This window comes from Silurus aristotelis (assembly GCF_946808225.1).
Source record: "Silurus aristotelis genome assembly, chromosome: 26".
Lineage (NCBI taxonomy): Eukaryota > Metazoa > Chordata > Actinopteri > Siluriformes > Siluridae > Silurus > Silurus aristotelis.
In genome coordinates, this window is record NC_139599.1 from 13494659 (window position 1) to 13514242 (window position 19584).

The 19584-nt window shown below is 41.0% G+C and overlaps 1 protein-coding gene across 1 annotated transcript in view; it reads right to left on the reverse strand.

Moving 5' to 3' along the window:
• Positions 1-43: 43 nt before the first annotated feature.
• The window catches only part of lhfpl7 (LHFPL tetraspan subfamily member 7), a 128057-nt gene continuing 108516 nt past the window's right edge, over positions 44-19584 (reverse strand). Inside the window, exon 3 of the mRNA XM_083532015.1 lies at positions 44-2851. Coding sequence (XP_083388141.1) covers positions 2625-2851 — 227 coding nt within the window. The 3' untranslated portion in view covers positions 44-2624. The remainder of the gene's footprint in view (positions 2852-19584) is intronic.

Sequence of the window (19584 nt, forward strand, 5' to 3'; positions counted from 1 at the left end):
ATTAATTCAACACTAATAGAAGTTTAAAACACAAAAAAGTCAGTTTTCTTTTTTTTTTTTCCTTTGTTAATGAAACATTTTATTACAAAGAGAAAAACACACAACAGCAAGTTTTGTTAAGGGTCAGGGGATAAACAAACATAATAATGAGGTAATATCTCAAAATAGATCTTCCAAAAGGGGATCAACCATTTTTTTTTTAGCATGAACAGCCATCTTACATAATTATTTACAGCCAAAACCACACAATGGAAAACTAAAATACAACTGGTTTACAGAATCAGAGTTCAGACCGTATACACATTATTACAGACAAAAGGAATCACCGTACCAAAGGTTTTTACAATAACACCGTCATCCAAGTGCGTTTTGGGAACGTATGCATACGTCTCTTTAACTTTATTGGCACTTATTACGCAGTGTACACGGTAGTACCAGTCAGTGTGTTCTGTTATTAAAAAAAACAAAAACATTAATGTATACACTTGCTCACAGGTTGGAATAGAATTACTGAATTAGTTTGCAGCCAGATGCCACGGCATGCGTAATTAAACATTCATAAATTTATAGTAGAAAGTCTTAGTTGAAGATGGAATATAGTTTAGCAATTCTGAAAACACATCACACAAAAAGGTGCCGATGCAAATGAGGGCCAGGTTCAGGTTGAGCATCTTGATTTTGTGCTGTATTGCTTATCATAGTCTTATTTTTGTCAATAATTCGTTGAGAGTAGCAGATAACTTTTGATATAAAATGACAGCAGTGCTCTTTTGTTTTAATTCCACATTCATTCCAAATGCTTCTCCTATTTCTATGCTTCTCATTGTGTCCTGCTTTTGTTTTTATCCCCTTGGAAATCTTATTGTACAGCTTCTTGTGAATTTGCTCAGGTTAGCGCGTCTGCAGGAGTTACAACTGAAACGATCCCTGTTGCATTTACAGCAAATCAAGACACCACAGGAGGGGGAGCAAAATAAAACAAAAAAAACAGAAAGCATTTACAAAACTACAGTTTCAGCAGAAGTAACCTGATCAAAGGTGTTGAAGGTCATCAAAGTCGTGGTTTTAAAAAAAAAAGGCACACATTGGTTAGGGCAGAAATTCTTTTAGTTTCGTTGTCAGTGTTTTAATCTAGACGAGGGAATAAAATAACAAATGCAACATTTATTGGAACGAAATCTCGACCCTCAGTGATTCAACAAAAAAAATAAAAAATAAAGACAGGATAATAAAAGGAACATGGACTGTTTGATCACCGACACATCACGCTGTAGTGTTTAACTGGTTTAGACCTCCGAGTCTGAGAGCCAGCGTCTGATGTGACCCACGATAATCCATAGGTGCTTGCTAAAGTGAAAGGGTCAGGAGCGCGAGTTCAAATGCATCAACCTTCCTGCCAGAGTGCTCAAAGACCATCAACAAACTCTAATCTTCCTCTTGTCCTTGCGCTTCATTTTCAGGATTTTCAAGTCTTTATGCAGTAGAAACACCCTTAAGACTTTTTTTTTTTAATTCTACTAAACAAACAAACCAAAAAAAAAAAAAAACCCAGGAAGTGTTCACTGGGGTTTAAAAAATTGTCTAGCCAATAAGAAAGTGTTGCATTTCGTTTTTTCTCCCGGTATATCTTTTAAAATTACATCCTGAAGTTTTAGTAAGTAAAAGGTCCAAGTAGAACACAGGCAGGAAAACTTGGCCTTTAAAACCTTTTATTGGAACTAACAGGAAGTGAGGGCAACAGAGACAGTTTTCAGAGTTTTAGTTTACAGTTCATTCAAAATAACAAGTTTAGTGGCGAAAAGGTCAGTGCTTTTTGTTTTTTAAGGAGTTTTTCATTAAGCCCGATTGACTATTTTCTCACTGCTGATTGGACGTCCACTGACCAATTTACACCCCAGTCTTTAAAGCAAAATATGTATAAAAACACAGATTTATGTAATTTTGTTTTGAAGAAAAGTTTATTTCCTGTTCTCCTAGTCTTTTAGCCACAGTGTTGGTTGTTACTGGATACATTTATGGCAGATTTTCCAAACCCTTTCAGATTTTCACCAGTATCATAAATCCATTTTATTTCCTTAAAAGCCTGATCCAAAGTGAAGAGGAAAACATTCATAGCCACAAGATCCACAAAACGAATTTTCCTGTTCTCCTTTCCATGATGAGTCTTGGCTAGCTGAATATTACTTGATGTTGCATGAAGGAGTTCCTCGCTGTCCTCATGATGTTCGGAATAATCCCTGATGTTTGGGAGGAAAGTTCTCCGCATCCTCTCCCATCCGTTGCATCCAGAATATGTGTTTAGACAAAATTACAATGTTCGACTGACCCTTCTCATAGGTTTGCCAGCTGTTTTAGTGTTTACCTTTACAAAGATTTTAGCGTCGATGCATTCAGTTGCATTTATTTTCATGTGAGTAAAAGCATACGTGAGGAAATGGGGGGGTTCCACCACAAGGGATGCCGATGAAAGGAAGTAGCTTATCAGATGAAGGAAGACGATGCAGCACATTACACGATGAACACAATGGCTCTTCCAGGCACACTTATTCCAAAGGTGCAACATTATAATTGTTGACCAAGAAAAACGTAATGCAGGTCTTAACAGCTCAAAGATGGCAGGGGGTTTATAAAAGTGTGGGCAGTGGGGTGGGCAGGAGATGCTCTTTTGGGGCGTACTTGGCAAAGAAGGGTAAAAAGAGGGTGAGCATGACCGCCACAATGGCCAACATGTAGCCCCAGCCTATCTGGCACTCTCCAGCGTAGTAGATATCCGAGTTTCCGCAGAAGGACTTGACCAAACTGGAGTTCAGGCCAAAGGGATAAACCAGCAACCCGGATGCCATGATGAACACTAGAGAGAGAAAGATAGAGAAGGATGGCGTTAGTTTGTAATACAAAAAAGTGATAATCACTCCATTGAGTTCACTTTACTTCTTTATCATTCACAGTAATCAACTTAAAAAAAAAAAAAAAAGTCTCCTCCATAATGCAATCTGCAGACTGCCGTATGTTTGCTTCAATGCCTGGCTGTCAGCAACGTCACAGCCTCTTCAGTTTAGGATGCGTACTCGCAGTGCGTAGAGAAATTCAAAGAGAATTACTAATGAAATGACAAGCTGATTTTTAGACTCTGATACAAAGCAGCGTATGTTTTCAGTAAAATAATTCTGGGGATATGAGTCATGTCTGGTAGTCACAGAACACGTGATGTGGTGCTTTAAGCAGTGGCAGATTTAGTGTGATTGCAAAAACAATTTTGGGGCATTATCCCAATTTTCTTTGTTCAAGTGCCTTGACACATCTACATGCCACAAATAGGAGGATGACCGGGGATGTAGCAGACTCATTGCAAAACTAAATGAAATGTTATTGGACAGAAAATCTCCTTATTGCCTTAAACTCACTTTGAATACTGTTCCTCTTCATGCATAGCCTACATTTTTTACAATAAGGGCTTCTTGAAGACTAATAGATTGTATGAAGTTAATAGTGATAGACCACTTGTTCTTATATGGTGAGAGACCTGTTTGTAAAGAGTGGGGCACCACTTCTATAGTCACCACTATGGTTGCAAAGGGTTCTGCTGTACATTTCCAAAAACTTTCCATGGGAATTTTATCTGGGGGAAGTTCCAAATATTGCAAGTCCAGGGGAAATATATATAAACTATTATATGCAAACATTTTATTTGGTCATAAGCTAAAATGCATGCAAAATAATACAGAATAAAAAATGTAATTTGATTTAATTAAGTACAGTATCTTACACTCTGCACAAGCAAGGTTTAAACATAAATGTATGAAATATTTGTAATTTACAATGTAATTTACAGGAATACTTGCCAAGACTTTTTCATTATTTTGTGTGCATGCACCAAGCTTATCCTGCGAGATTTAGACATGCAACTTCCCTGCTATCGATTAACCTGCATTTTTGTAAATGCCCAGTTAATTTTCATATATTCCCGTTAATTCCCATGTGAATTTGCCAGTCTTGAAAATGTACTACGTGTGACCACAAGCCAGAAATCAGAAAGGCAACGATTTCTAACAGCAATGTAGTATGACAGTGTGTCCTCTTGGTGGCAGTAGAGCACCTGCACATTAGCGCATCAAAAGTAATCCAAGTCAACAGTTTGCGGTCACAGAGTAATATACCTCCCTCAGTATATCCAGGGCTCCTGCCCAGTTACACCGGGGAAAATATCCAGCAGACCTCCACATAAAAAGCCATTTGCAAGCTGAAGGACAAAATCAGATTTCGCATCCGATGGTAAAACTAGTGACATTTTAAAAAAGGAGGTAAATGTTTCCAAAGGTGTCAGGAGGATCATTAGATGATCAGTTTTTTTTTTTTTTTTTTTTTTTGTTGTCGTTTTATTTGGACAGTTTTGTTTTTTCGTTAGATATGCTGTAGTTTTAGAAGCTTCTCACTGTCTGGCACATGTCAAAAGGCTCTTTAGCAGACTTGCCTATTGTGCCGGAAGCCACAGACCAGATCCAGTTACAGCCATGAACTGTAGAACTATAGAGACAAAAAAGTGACTTCAGCTGTGAATTATCTTGAGGGATCGTATGAAATAAATTTGCGAATCGTCTCCGAGTTTTGCGCACAAATTTCTCTTACTGCGTGTAGACCGAAAATATCTAAGAATGTCTATTAAACAGTCCTTGGTGTACTGCATAATGTTCACGTAGCAAAAGTGTAGCTCAAAAAAACATCCACAAAAGATTCCTCGCTGATGTTAATTAACTTTCTATAACAAGGTTTTTACATATATCTTTTATAATAGAAAGACCCCGAGTTCAGCTCTCTGCAGATGGCCCAGTGTTTATCAATAGGGGTCTGCTAGTTCAAAGCCTGCCTGCTAATAGCCTTTTCTGTCGAGCTGTTTAGGAAAAAAAGATGCATCCCGAGACGTCTTTTTGCGCTTTTCTTCCCAAACAAGACCGCCTTCTGTCCAAATCGGTAAACTCGGGAACAGGTTTTGGCTGCGTACCAGCAAAGTCTATTCAGAACTTCCGGGCAAAGTCCTGAAGGAATTAAATCAGAATGCTGTTAAGACCGTTCATCTAAATATGTGTAATGAATAAGCAATTACAGTAATGTTTCAAAGTTACTAACCCGAAACTCAATCAAATAAAGCAGGGGTTTTGTTAGTATGTAATTCAGGTTGTAGTCTGCAGGAGTTCAAGTAGTCTGTCTGCTCGAGTAGTCTGGATCAGATAAAGGATGAGTCCAAAGCGCAAGTGTGTGAGAGAGATCTCCGAGATGGCATACTGCGTGACTCGAGTGCTTCATTTTTATCCGATCGGTCCTGAGACCTTCCTGTTCTGCAGAAGAGTCCCAGTGTGTAGTAGTAATACTCAACATTATCAGGACTGCCTGGGGAACCAATGCTGAGTGGCTTAAAGACTTAAAAAGATTAAAGCAGTCCAAGTGGATTCTATTTAAACCTAAAGTGTTTTTGAATAGAGAGAAAACTCATTTAATTCATATTAGATTTTGACTCCTACAGGGACATTGAAGGCAGGTCATGGTATTTTAATAAGAGGCTAAAAACAATATGAATCTACAGTCTGGGCAAGAAAGAAATCAGCCCCAGAAATACCCTACTACTGTATGTATTTTTTTGCTTGTGCTGTTCTGGTTGCTCCACAGACGTGAATCCATGTTGGGGTCACTTGTTACCAGCAGATAAGATGAATCCATTACTGTTACATTTTCATTACTCTAGTGTGTGACCTTGCTGCCTTTTCTAAGTAAGCCAGCTATTTAGTATGCCTCCAAGATAGCGAACCCAGCCCCGTAGTTCAAAGGAAATTGACCAGAAAAATCGAGATCGCCCGAACTACACTAGGCATCCAGCCAAGTTTGATTGCGACGGGCTCCAGATCTTCTCCAATTATATCCACCTTTTCTTTTCGCCATTCGCAAAAGCGTAGTCGATGCACGCTTTCTATTTAAAAGCCGGAGCTGTACTGTATATTGGTGAAAGAATTAAAGCATTGACCCTGGGAAGGTACGCACAATCGCAAACGCAAAAAGTGCTTCCGTTGTTCAGCCGGGTTGTACAAGTGTGCGTGTAATATTTTCGTCTGGCTAAACGCATTAATACCAGGGAGCATAAGCTCATTTCTTGCATAGGAGGGTTGTTTAATCGAACACGGTGGCTGTTTGTGACGAGGCACAAATGATACCACCATTCACCTTCACTGTTGTTTTCTGTAAAGCTGCTTTGAGACAATGTCTGTTGTGAAAAGCGCTATACAAATAAACTTGACTTGACTTGACTTGATACGATGATTCGGTGGATGGTGTAATAACTTCAGACCTGCCCATGTGACCGATCTCGTTACAGTGTAGCCAAACCCCTTATCACTGATATTGATATTTTCCCTCAGAGTGATGATATCACAGAACTGTACACACACCAGTGAGAGCAGATAAGCTGTGTCTCATCATGCTATTGACTTGGTAGGACTATTGTTCCATTCACTAAGGATAGATTCATAAGTAACCTGCCTGATTTGTCTCAACATCTTACTAAACCATTAAATGCCAATAAGCTTGAGGAAATGTCTAAAAGCATAGACACTATCCTTACTAGCACATACAAAAGGTTAGAGGGAAAAAAACGCGTGGTATAATAGTCATACTCATGCCCTCAGGAGAGCAACCCTGCAATCTGAAGAGAAAATGGAGAAAAACTCATTTAGATGTATTTAGAATTTAGAATAGAGAGCATGTTCAGCTACGGAAGCTTCAGCATTTTAACTTGCATTTAGAAGAATGTACTTTAACTACTAGTTCAACAGTAAAAGACCTGGGAGTTATTTTAAACATGTCTTTTGAAAATCATATTACACCTATTACAAAAACAGGCTTCTTCCACCTTCGAAATGTTGCTAATATAAGCTAGGAAACATGTCTACAGTGTATCCGATGCAGAGAATCTCGTCCATGCATTGATGACCTCCAGACTGGACTATTGTAATGCATTACTAGGTGGATGTCCTGCATCATTTATAAACAAGCTACAGTTAGTCCAGAATGCAGCAGCCAAAGTTCCACAAGGAAAAAATACGACCATATAACCCCTACACTGGCTACAAACTATTGCTACTTTCTTACAAAGCCATAAATAGTTTATCTCTCCAGTCTAAGACACTACAATCCTCTTTAAAATCTCTCTGCTTTTCTACGATCTACTAGAAGTCCAAAGTCGAAATTTATCTCCAAAACTTTGGAATAGTCTTTCTGACAGTGTTCGGGGCTCAGACACACTCTCCCAGTTGAAGTGCAGATTAAAAACGTATCTTTTTAGCGAGTCCTACACATAACACCCATCACATATCATAACCTTGTGCTCCAGTACATCTGCTCACATGCACATTATCAACATGTGCTTGTTAATATAATAAAGAGCAACGACGCTAATTCCTCTCCGCTGCTTCTCTTTCTCTGTCCATCCCGAGGCATCATGAGGTTGCGCCGGCCCCAGCCGTGTCTGGTTCCTCTCAAGGTTTCTTCCTCATACCATCTAATGGAGTTTTCCCTTGCCACAGTCGCCTCTGGGCTGCTCATCAGGGATAAATACACATAATTCTCTTATATTCAAAGTTTTTGTTTTATACGCCTTGTTTTATAAGGCTGCTTTGAGACAATGTCCGTTGTGAAAAGCGCTATAGAAATTAACTTGATCCTGATTGGTCCACCAACGGGTTAAAGCCGATCAGTTGCCTCGTCGCGTCTCAGTAAGTTCTCAGGGTTCTCAGGTGGCTGTCTGGGTTTCAACGCTTTACTTTGGAGCCAAATTCTATTAAGTATGACATCTCCATTCTGTTACCTACTTTCCAAACTGCTTCGCTTCCCACCGATTTATATTCTCAGAATACAAAACTAGACCTGATGGAGGAAGCAAAACCCTGCCACATTACACAATGGTAGAAATAATCCTCCTGTTTTATGTACCTAAAGGATTTTTTTTCACCTTTGAGACAGCAGCAGCACTCAGAGAGACACTTAGGTGGAGGTAGAGTACTAACAGAATGGCTTATTGCTTATGGAAATGCAGTTAAAATGTGATTATGGTGGGTATAAAGGGTTGTCCCTACAATAGACCAAAGGGTAGTAATGCACACTGATAGCTTGCTTTTGCATCGTGCCACCTCGTTCCGTTACGCATGCAGGCCTCGGAGCACTACATATGGTTACGAGGGGGCGTTTCAGACTGTTATTGCCCATCTGTAGCAATAAGATGAGCACAGTAAGAAATGAAGAGAATGACTCATGTATGTGCTGTTTAAATGTATTGATATTACACCTGTTTTTTTTTTTTTTTTTGTTTTTAAATAACTACAATATGACTAGGATGTAAAGCGTGAATTTCGATACCGCTTTTTAACCCACCCTCTTCGAAACTCTTCAAAACGTGCCACACGAACAACTCAGGTCACTCGCAATCACTACTCGCACAAGCAAAATCGATAGGGGACGAACGGAGTCTGACAGCTTGTCGCATGGCGGTGTTGCAGCTCTAGCGTGGTTGTCTAATTAAATACTTCAGCAAGAGGGTAATGAGGTTTAATTAGCAGGCAGGAACCCGGCTGCCCCCTCCGCTCGAGATGCTTTTTTCGAGCCGTAGATCTCTCCACAAAATGTGTTGAGTTTTCATATTTTCCCAGACTTGATCAAGCTTTCAACACTATTTAATTATGTACTGAAAACCCATCCTATTATAAACCAATTTGACTGTTGTCCCTGCAAACTCGCCTTAATAGACTGGTCATAACTTACCTGCAAATCCTAAGGATCATAAGTTATTGAGGGAAAAACCTGACCAAATGTGTCTTAATGGAAATACAACTTTTTTACTAATAAATTGCATCCACAGGATGCTTCATCTCCTCCAGGTGTGGTTGCCAGCACCATTTTTTCCAAGCTAGCTGATGTCCTGGATTAGATGAGGATGCCTATAATGAAAAAATAATAGCTCACCTGCCAGCCAATCAGGAGCAAGTATTTTCTCACGGCTCTTTTTAATATGTCATGATGCTACACTTGAGGTGCGTTAACAAAAATACCTTTCTTTAATAGGAACGGAAGAACATAAAATAACCCTGAATATTTGCAAAGTTTAGTAAGAGAAATGCTGACTGTGTCGAATTCATGCTTGAGAAAACCGAACAGAAGTGGCGGGAAGACAGAGAGAGTAATTCTCGAACTTTCACTCAGGTGTGAAGAGAAGCAATTGCGAAGCTGATATCGTAATGCCGCGGTGTGCACGAAGTGTGTGATGACGTGACATCGAAGCATAAAAGTGAACAGAGGGTCTTAGCGCCATCTTAACAAGCGAATGTGAAAATCGCTTACAAGCACGCTTGGCTCGGATTCAGGTGAAATTCCCAGCCTGATTATGAGGGCTTCTATGGTAAACAGCTAGTGGCTTGTTGTTGCTTTGGATGTGGGTGTCTTGCTGTGTCTGTGTGTGTGTGTGCACGTGCCTCACTCATTCAGAAATGGCGCCGCGACCGGGATTATTTTAATCAAAATGAATTTGCCCATCTCGAAGCAGCTGTGAGTTCTTTGCGAAACTACGTTACCCAGGATTCCCAGGGCGGCCTTGTAAACATTGTCAGTCTACGGTGATGTAAAGGTTTGGAGAGAAGCCATTGGCAGTCATGGTAAATTGCTCCGTAATGAAGTTGGAGTTGATTAGACTGCAGCTGATCAAGTCTACGCATCCCAACCCACTGTTTCGCTCCACAAAATGACTTCATTAGACCGTTTCGTCTGCCCTGCAACTCCGGTCGTTACCATTACATATCTGGAGTCTCTGATTAAAACCGTATGTACGTTAGCTTAGGACAGAGACCACAGACTGAGAAGGAAGACCGAGCCAGTGATACCTGTCTGGCTTGTTATGACACGCCCAAATCAGTCTGAGATCGTTGTCTGGATGATTACAGTCTCTGATGTCCTTAGATGTTACTCACAATTCTCCGGGAGGGAGGCATGCATGCTGGCCTGCATGTTAACACCCACACACTGAGAGATGAGAGGCAACTCCGAGGAGTGCTCGAGAATAAAGAAGCAGCCGTTTCAATAGGAGGACAAATGTTGCGGCGCTTATCTTGGGTGACCCATGAGCCTGCTCTGAAACCTGCAGATCTGCTTACACAAAGACAGCACACACACACTCACTAAATTCCAAGCGAATATAGTAAAGAACTCTGTATTTGAATATCAGATCAGGGCTTTGTAACGTATTCAAACACACTGACTGCCGTTAAACCTAAGTTTAAGCTTAGGATCACCATCCAGCTTGAAGCCTGAGTTTAAGTTTTCTGCCTTAAAATATTTCTTTATGAGAATAATTTCTCTTGATACTTTTTTTCCCCTCAAGAAAAGTTCTTTTCCAACATAATATTCCCTCAACTTAGTGCTGCCACCCCCATGCTTTAACAGTCACAGACTTAAATTTAAACCATCCAGCTTTCTTCTCTATAGCACAGTAGGTTTTAGTACTGGAGTTCACTTATCACAGTCTGTTTTTTTTTTTTTTTTATGTATATATTTTATATTATTATTAGAGTAGAGGCTTCTTTCTTTGACAGCCTTCCAAACATGATGATGAACTCTCTGATTTGATACATGTACATATTTGTACTATAAAGACGAGCTCGTGGACACCTAACCATTTCTTTTTATTTTGGAGTGGGCTTGTGGGGATTTGTGCTCATTCAGCCATGTGGGTGTTAGTAAAGTCAGGATGGGTGAGGAGCCCTGGGGTCCAGTCAGCATTCAAATTAATCCCAAAGGTGTACAATAGGGTTGAGGTCAAAGCTCTATAAAAAAGCTACTCTACTTCAAACCATGTAAACCATATGCTCGTGGAGTTTGCCTTGTACACAGCAGCAGTGTCATGCTGGAACACAAACAATGTTTGGATCTCCTAGTTCGTTTTGACATCCAAAAACATTGGATACAATTGTGTGTCTTGACTGAAGATAACAGTTCAAAAAAGAATCACATATGACTAAAAATTCCCTCTTTATTCTACTTTCCCCTTTTTTTTGTTCTCATACTGTCCAGACTATAAAAAAAAAAACTATTTATATTGACTTGACAGTTGATTGACAGAGGTCTTGCCGCACTACACCGTTATTTTCCATGTAACAGCGCTGAGGGCGTCTAATACGCGTACACGGCCGCCATTTAATCCACATCAGCGAACTTTAAAATGAGGTGAATCGATCAAAGTGACCAAACAGAGCACTTCCTGGCAACATTAAAGCAACGAGATACAAAAGCTATAAGGAAAAACCGCACAGAGGCCATGTGGAGAAAATAAAATAATGCAATATCTATAAAAGTCTAATAAATCTTTATTTGTGGGCAGAGTCCTCTCTCGTTTTGCTGCGGCAGAGCTTTTTTTTTTTTTTTTTCGTGTCACTGATAAAACGTGTTGACATATAGCATATGCTGAGGGGGGCCCCCAGAAATATTGTTTAATTACAACCTCGTCCGTGCAGTCGTACATCAAAACGTTTTTTTTTCTTGTCGTGCGGCCGAGCACACTTTTTTCCCTTCCTCGTTCTTGTTCGTTTGCCCCTCGTTCGCTATCAGCTTGATTAGCGAACAGATGCTCTGTGCACCGAAATGACAAGTGTCTTGGAGGGAATATGCAAATGTGCTGTCGGAGGAGCAAACAGTAAAACTACAAAGTGGCCAGGTTTTCAAAAATCATAAGTTGTAATGTTCTTACAAAAGTCTACCACTGATTTATAATGATCTCATAATGGTACACCGTTCGGGAATTATCAAACGATCTGACTTTGTGTACCCTATGAACCCTTCTTCTTCTTCTTGCGTTTTGCTATAAGATATCGTCAAGGCTAAGTCCGTGCGGCGGCAGTTCGAAGATGTGCCATTTCTTAGATATTGCTGTGCATTAGCAGGGGCCATGGAGTTATTTCCATTTTCCGATTTTCTCAGAGGATAGCCAGCTGACCCTCTGTCTCGCTCTCACACCCTGTCTTTGACAGTCCTCTGTGACGGATTAAAACAGTTTCTTCCACCACATTGACAAGCCAGAAGTGAGCAGGAGCTCGTGTGCGACGAATGTTAAATATCAATGGGAAACCGAAATGAAGGCTCCGTCTCAATCGGGACGTTTTAACCGCGATGCGATATTCGGAATTTTCTGAATTATTTCACACTGTGCCACAGGACAACCAGACATCCGCAATTAGCCTTTTCAAAATCCAGGGCAGGTTTGCGAGAGAAAAGAATGGCCGGCCGTTCTGCGTGCGAATTAATTACGTCAATCATGAGATGTTGACAGGAAACTAGAAAATGCAAACAGAACTCAGCGACCCACGAGCTGATATTATTGAGCTATGTACATGTCTGTTGGCCAGAGCGTAATTAGGCGCACACCTCGCTAATAGGTTTCACATCATGCTGATCAGCCTCATCACACTACCACCCCACCAAAGTCCCCCACACGAACACAGTTTTTAGCGTAATATTAAAATTGCTACGTATATATTATGTGCTATTGATACTTCGTTTCGATTCAAATGTCAGTTTCTGGGTTAAATGGATATTAATCTTTTAACCAATAAAATGTGTCATAGCAAAGAATAAATGTAGAACCATATCTTACACAAAAATCGCCCATATACAATGAAACCACTGAAATAACTAACATCCTTGTACTGAGACACTATAGCAAAGAAGGAAGTTTCAGCCGGCATCATTTCCATCAGCTGTTTATTTCAGTTCAGTTCCGTTTCACTTGTGTAACGCTTTTAACAACTGAAATTGTCCCAAAAAGTAGCTTTCCAGAGATATGAGGGTATAAAATATGAATTTATATGTTAGTACCTAAAAGTTTAGTGCGTATAAGTTTATCTCTAATCAGCGAGCCAGTGGCAAGAAAAAGCTCCCTGAGATTAAACGAGGAAGAAACCTTGAAAGGAACCAGACTCAAAAGGAACCCATCCACATCTGGATGGCACCGAATGTCCATTTATCACTGCTTTATTGTCACTATTGTTGAGGTGTGCTGTTCAATTAACTGGAGGGCCGTCAGGGCCAGCAAGGTCTTCGCTTTTCTTCATGTTGGTCACTCCAGGGTCCCCTAGATGGCATAACATTATGACCAACTGACTAAAATTGTGTTGATCCCCTTTTGCCACCAAAACAGTCGTGACCCTTCGAGCATTAACAGCATTAACTTATTCAGCAGTTTAAGCTACAGGAGCTTGTCTGTGGAATCGGACCACACGGACCAGCCTTCGCTACCCATGTGCATCAATGAGCTTCGGTCGCCCACGACCCCGTCGCCCCTTCATTGGACCACTTTTGATAGATACTAACCACTGCAGACCGGGAACATCCTACAAGAGCTGCAGTTTTGGAGATGCTCTGACCCAGACGTCTAGCCGTCACAATTTGGTCCTCTTCACACTCCTTACACTCGCCTATTTTTCCTGCTTTTAACACATCAGCTTTGAGGACAAATGTTCACTTGCTGCCTAATATTTTCCACCTACTAACAGGTGCCTTGATGAAGAGATAATCAGTGTTCTTTACTTCACCACTCATTATGTTATAATGTCACAATGTTATGCCTGATTTGTGTATACTGTATATGTGTCTGGATTTAATAGATTTTTTTAATTCCACAATGTCTGACAGAGAGGAATACATTTATTTGGTCGCAGATACACTTATATGGGCATTTACATGCTGGACTTTTCCTGAAAACCTTCAGGAAAGGTCAGCTGGAATGGTTCAAAACAGTTAAGCTTTTTCATGAACCATTTATACTTTTGTGTTTACTTTCCCTATAATTTGCACATACCGCCTTAATTTAAATCCCCACAATGCATATAAAAATCCACAGAAAACCAGGGTCATTTAATGAGGGTAAATTTGATGCTTCTGTTAAAAACATTATGTATGCAGGCAGTGCAGTTGTGGCTACAGTGAAAGGAGACTTGCTGAATTCTTTTCATTGTACATGAGGTACCCGGCTGTAAAACAACACACTGTTATGCTGCGTATATAATATTGATGGTTTCTATAGCCGAGGCGTATGGTATTAAGAGGTGGTTTGATTCAGATAGGACACCATTATTTACAGTCTAAATCGATCCTCATACAGTAGTTCTTGAATTGCCATTCATGGATCTATTTAATGTATCTATTATGGATATTTACTTTCTGTCTCTATGAATTCATGCGGTATGTTATGGAAATGCTGCGATGACATTTTTTTGGGGATTTGCTAGTTTGTTGTGAAGTGGTATCTTGTTGCAGTAAAACATTAGCCACCATAAGCAATCGGCAAGCTGCAACTAGTGGGCCCTTGTGCAAGACCCTGAGCTGCACAGTTTATATATGTTAGTATAAGTGAGATCATTGTAAGGATGAGGACGTGCGCCAAGTATAAGTTTGTTGAAACGCTTTGTGTTCTCATGAAATTTTGTCATCAGATTCACACTTTTCAAAAGTGTGCAAATGAAATATCATCATCCAGCCCGAGAATTTCAATGGTTACAGCGATGATAAAGCTTGTATCTTTCTTTACCGCAGATGAGCAGACTGAGACCGATGTGGTCAATGCACACGCCTTTCAGACACCCTGCTTTTTCGCGTAGCTACAGTCGACAAGTGTATCTCAATCCAGGAATTATTTCCCAAGCGATTTAATATGTTTGTGCCGATCCTACGCACAAGTGGGCAAGAATTTCCAAACAAATCCCCGAGCAACCAGAAGTAGCTTTAATGTGACTAATCCATTTTACACCTGACAAAATATGCAAACACACAAATCCCCAGGAAAGAAAGTAAACCAAAAAAAAAAAAGCGCAAGGACACACAATGGCTCTAAAGACTTTTCCCGTGCAAGGGAATGCATCAGTGTGGCTTAAGGCATGATTTATATCGCTTCCATACACTATTTGTATGCATTAGCTCGGGTTAAATGATCGTGCGGGCATGCGGATATGACAGGAGACGCACTACTGTTAACCGGCATTAGGGTTCTCTCGAATTAATCTCGGTGTCGCTGGCGATCCATCACCGTAATTGCATGTGATCCTATGCGAGCGTCCAGGATTTTAACACCGCTAATTCATTTAGACGTCAAAGTAAGCTCTCGGCCCTCGCCGGCGTGACAGTTTTCGAACGAGGGAAGGTGCAGCCGGTGTTGGACGGAGCTCGAGGTTAAGTTGGCGTAACTGCTGACGCTGTATAGAGCTCGGACCTGAGAACAGGACGTCGACTTCATAATTGTGTGCGTGTGTTGAGGTGGAACTCATTTGCATTGGGTGTGTACTTCTTTGTGTAACACTTAAGAGCCATAAAGGCATGGGATTAATGCTAGGGTTAGGAGTTTACACTGGAGGGTATGGGTGTGTGGGTGGAGCAGTGGACTGGGACAAATTTTTGCCAGCTCCTTATTGGCTAATCTCAAGAGGACGTAGCGTGTGTCAGTAAGACAAAGTAGTCGCACCTAAGCACGGTAACCAGGACTGAGCTGGCATTCATCAGTCTGGAAGTGTTTGTGTGTCGGCGTGTGTTTGTTCACACTATTTCTTATCTTGATCTGCTTTCGACGGTGTGTGTGTGTGTGTGTGTGTATATGTGTGTGTATATGTGTGTGTATATGTGTGTGTATATGTGTGTGTTTGTGTATATATATGTGTGTGTGTGTGTGTGTGTCACAATCTGTGATGATATATTCCATATCTGTTTGCTGGGTTTGCGATGTAGATGAAAGCAGGTGGGGTGTATGTGTGTGTGTGTGTGTGTGTGTGTGTGTGTGTGTGTGTGTGTGTGTGTGTGTGTGTGTGTGTGTGTGTGTGTGTGTGTGTGTTGGGGGGCCTGGAGTAATGAATTTCTGTAGGCCTCCAGCAGTGCTGCAGTAATGAAGGCCAGAAGTAGCAAAAGAAATGGCCTTGGAATAAATGAAGCGTTCATATGCTATGAATGAGGCTTGATGGGATATGTGTGTGTGTGTGTGTGTGTGTGTGTGTGTGTGTGTGTGTGTGTGTGTGTGTGTGTGTGTGTGTGTGTGTGTGTGTGGGGGCTGATGGCTGCTTATTTATGTCAGGTCATATATTTTCTGAACTCTACTCACAACGCCCGAGGAAATAAAGTTTACCTTACACACATACATGAAAAGACAGAACTATGTGAGGATGGTTCGGTATTTGTGTGTGTGTGTGTGTGTGTGTGTGTGTGTGTGTGTGTGTGTGTGTGTGTGTGTGTGTGTGTGGGTGTGTGCCCTTTCTTTACACCGCTAAGCTTTACTCAGTCAGCTTTGTTATAAAACTAAAAAAAAAAAACACCTCGACCCCAAAGCATTCACGTCTCCATAACACCTCAACCCTGTATCTGGTGAAATTTACCCATAAATGGAATTATTTTTATATGTATTACAACCAAATCTGGGTGTGGCCAAACACTGAATTACACATTAATCAAATACAACTGTCTCAGTTTTTGTCTAGTTGTGTCCTTCTTACTGAATAAATGTTTTAGATACAGTGTTGGATAGAATTTTTCATACTGAAACCAACAGTAGGCAGTCAGTAGTAATATGTCAGCTGTAAGTAGTCTGTAGGTCATCTGGAGGCAGTAAGTAGGTAGTTAGTAGGTTGTCTGTAATCAGCAGAGGTCGCAAAAGTACATTCATTCATTCACTCACTCCCGCTTATCCATAATCCGGGTCGCGGGGGCAGCAGTCTAAGCAGGCCTCCGCCTTCGACTGCTGCCCAATCCTCACAGCACCGTCCCTTACGGTCCCTCCTGCAGGTGGTGAGCCCACGGGAAGGCGGCCCCACGTCACGGACCCTGATATTTCCCTCGTAAGGGACCCCCGGAGCATAGAGGGTTAAGGGCCTTGCTCAAGGGCCCAAAAGTGGCAGCCTGGCGATACCGGGGCTTGAACCCCAGACCTTCCGATCGGCAACCCAGCGCCTTAACCGCTGGAGCCACCACTCCCCCCTAAAGTAGTTATTACTTCTACCTGTTTTAGCTGTTAACTGGACCTCACATAATATTAGATAGATAGATAGATAGATAGATAGATAGATAGATAGATAGATAGATAGATAGATAGATAGATAGATGGATAGATGGATGGATGGATGGATGGATGGATGTGATAGATGGATGGATGGATGGATGGATGTGATAGCCTAGTGGTTTAATGTCAGGGTTGTTTTTTGCACCTTTGACTCTATTATACAGTTTATATGCTGTTTTTTGCACCTTTACTGTTTCTTATTACACTATACTGTTATTATACTATACTGTTTACATGCTGTCTTTTGCACCTCTTGACTGCTGCTGTTTTTTGCACTACATTGTGTCTGTTTATATTCACTCCCGGGTCTAGTTTTTACAGTTCTGTATATTCAGAGTATACAGTAGGTTTACTAGTTGGCGCTATCTCAGGTTTTGTGTCTTGTCTTGTGTTGTCTTGTGTTTTCTGTCTGCACTGTCTGTCTGTACTGTCTTTTGTCTGCACTGTTTGCACTAGGTTGCACTCGATGCACTTTATGTAGCTTGTTGTTGTTTAGTGTAGCACCAGAGTTCCGGAGGAACGTTGTCCCGTTTTTACTGTGTAATGTGTACCACTGTGTATAGTAGAAATGACAATAAAAGCCTCTTGACTTGACTTGATGTTGAGGATCAGGATTTGAATCCTGCTTTTTTCCCGCCATTTACAATGTGGGTTCAACTTGTGCTACTTACATCTGTATTCGCTTCCTACATCTTTCTTTAGCATTAAATTCTTGTGTTAATGGTTTGAAAAGAAAGATAGACCTGCTCTAATCAAGCTTCCCATCCTGTTTTTTCTGATGGCTTAGTGGGTTAAGGCTGGTACTTCGCTAATGTTGGTGGTCAGGGTTTAAACCTGGCTTTCTGTCTGCTAGTCATGAGGTAGGTTAAACTCCTGATTCCTACATCTTTATATTCTTGTTTTGATGGGTTAAAAAGAAAGATACACCTGCTCTAAACAAGGTTCCCAGCTTGTCCTTCCTGATGGTTCAGTGGGTTAATGCTGGTGCCTCACTAATGGTGTGAATCAGGGTTTGAATCCTGCTTTGTCCCTGAAAGTCATGATATGGGTTTACTTCCTACGTCTGTCTTTAGCATTATATTCTTGTGTTGATGGTTTGAAAGAAAAGATTGACCTGCTCTAAACAACCGCAACAGACGGTCCTTCCCGATGGTTCAGTGGGTTAAGACTGGTATTTCGCTGTTGGTGGGGTTCAGGGTTCGAATCCTGGTTTCTGTCTGGTCTGAATTTCTTGTTTTGAAGCATGAAACAAAGGATAAACCCCCCAAAAAAAGAAGGTGTGTTGTGGGACTTGATGGCTTTGTGATAAAAGCCTTGCCTCTGAGCTCAGAGGTTGCTGGTTCGAATCTGGCTTGTCCCCACACTGGGTAAGCTGTGTGTAAAGTAGTCTGTGGTGAGCAATGGAGTGGTAGGCTGTGAAGACCTGCTGCTTCACAGCCTCAGAAAAAGTGAGGGTGATAAGTTTTTGGTGGAATTTTGGTGGAAGAGAGAGACATATACAGTGAGACAGAGACATTTACTAAAAGAGACACAGAGACAATTAGACAGAGAAAATAGAGAGACAAGTGTTTATGGAAGTGTTTTTTTCCCGAGCGACTCTTAATGATCTCATTTACTAAATAAGCAGTAGTGAGTTAAGGGCTTGCTCAGGTGCCCAAAACTGGCAGCTTGAAGGTGTTTAACATGTATCTTATTTACAGCATGTGATATGTATGTACTAATAAAGCACTAAATGGTTTGGCTCCCATGTATCTCTTCAGTCTATTAACACGCTACAATCCGCCACGCTCCCTGAGGACACAGGTCTCACATCATAACCTTGTGCTCCAGAACATCTGATCACATGCACATTATCAGCTTGTGCTGTTAATATCATGAACAGCAGCTACGCTAATTCCTCTCCACTGCTTCTCTTTCTTTCCCCATCCCGAGGCATCCTGAGGTTGGCCAGCTCCAGTCATGTCCCACCTCATGAAGATTATGGACCTTTGAAGAAGTAGATGCTGAACTCACAAACATCCCGAACCATCTAGAGACGTACCAGTGCCAATTGAATCTCGCTACATGTGTAGTTTTGACATTGGACCTCCTGGAGTGTTTAAAGGCTCTGGCGTGGAGAAGCTGGTGCTGGATCTGTGATGATCACAAATGTTGAGCTCATAAAACTAGGAGCTACTAACCATAAAGACTGTATAAGACTGTAGAAAGAACATTACTTATAATCTTATACTCCAGTACTCATGTTAGTTCTCACTCTCCAGTGTTCTGTATTGTTGAAAGATTTATGATCGAACTCTTGATGTCACCCAAATGAGGATGGGTTCCCCTTTTGAGTCTGGTTCCTCTCAAGGTTTCTTCCTCATTACATCTAAGGGAGTTTTTCCTTGCCACAGTCGCCACGGCTGCTCATCAGGGATGAATACACACCATTCACCTTAACTGTTGATTTCTGTAAAAGCTGCTTTGAGACAATG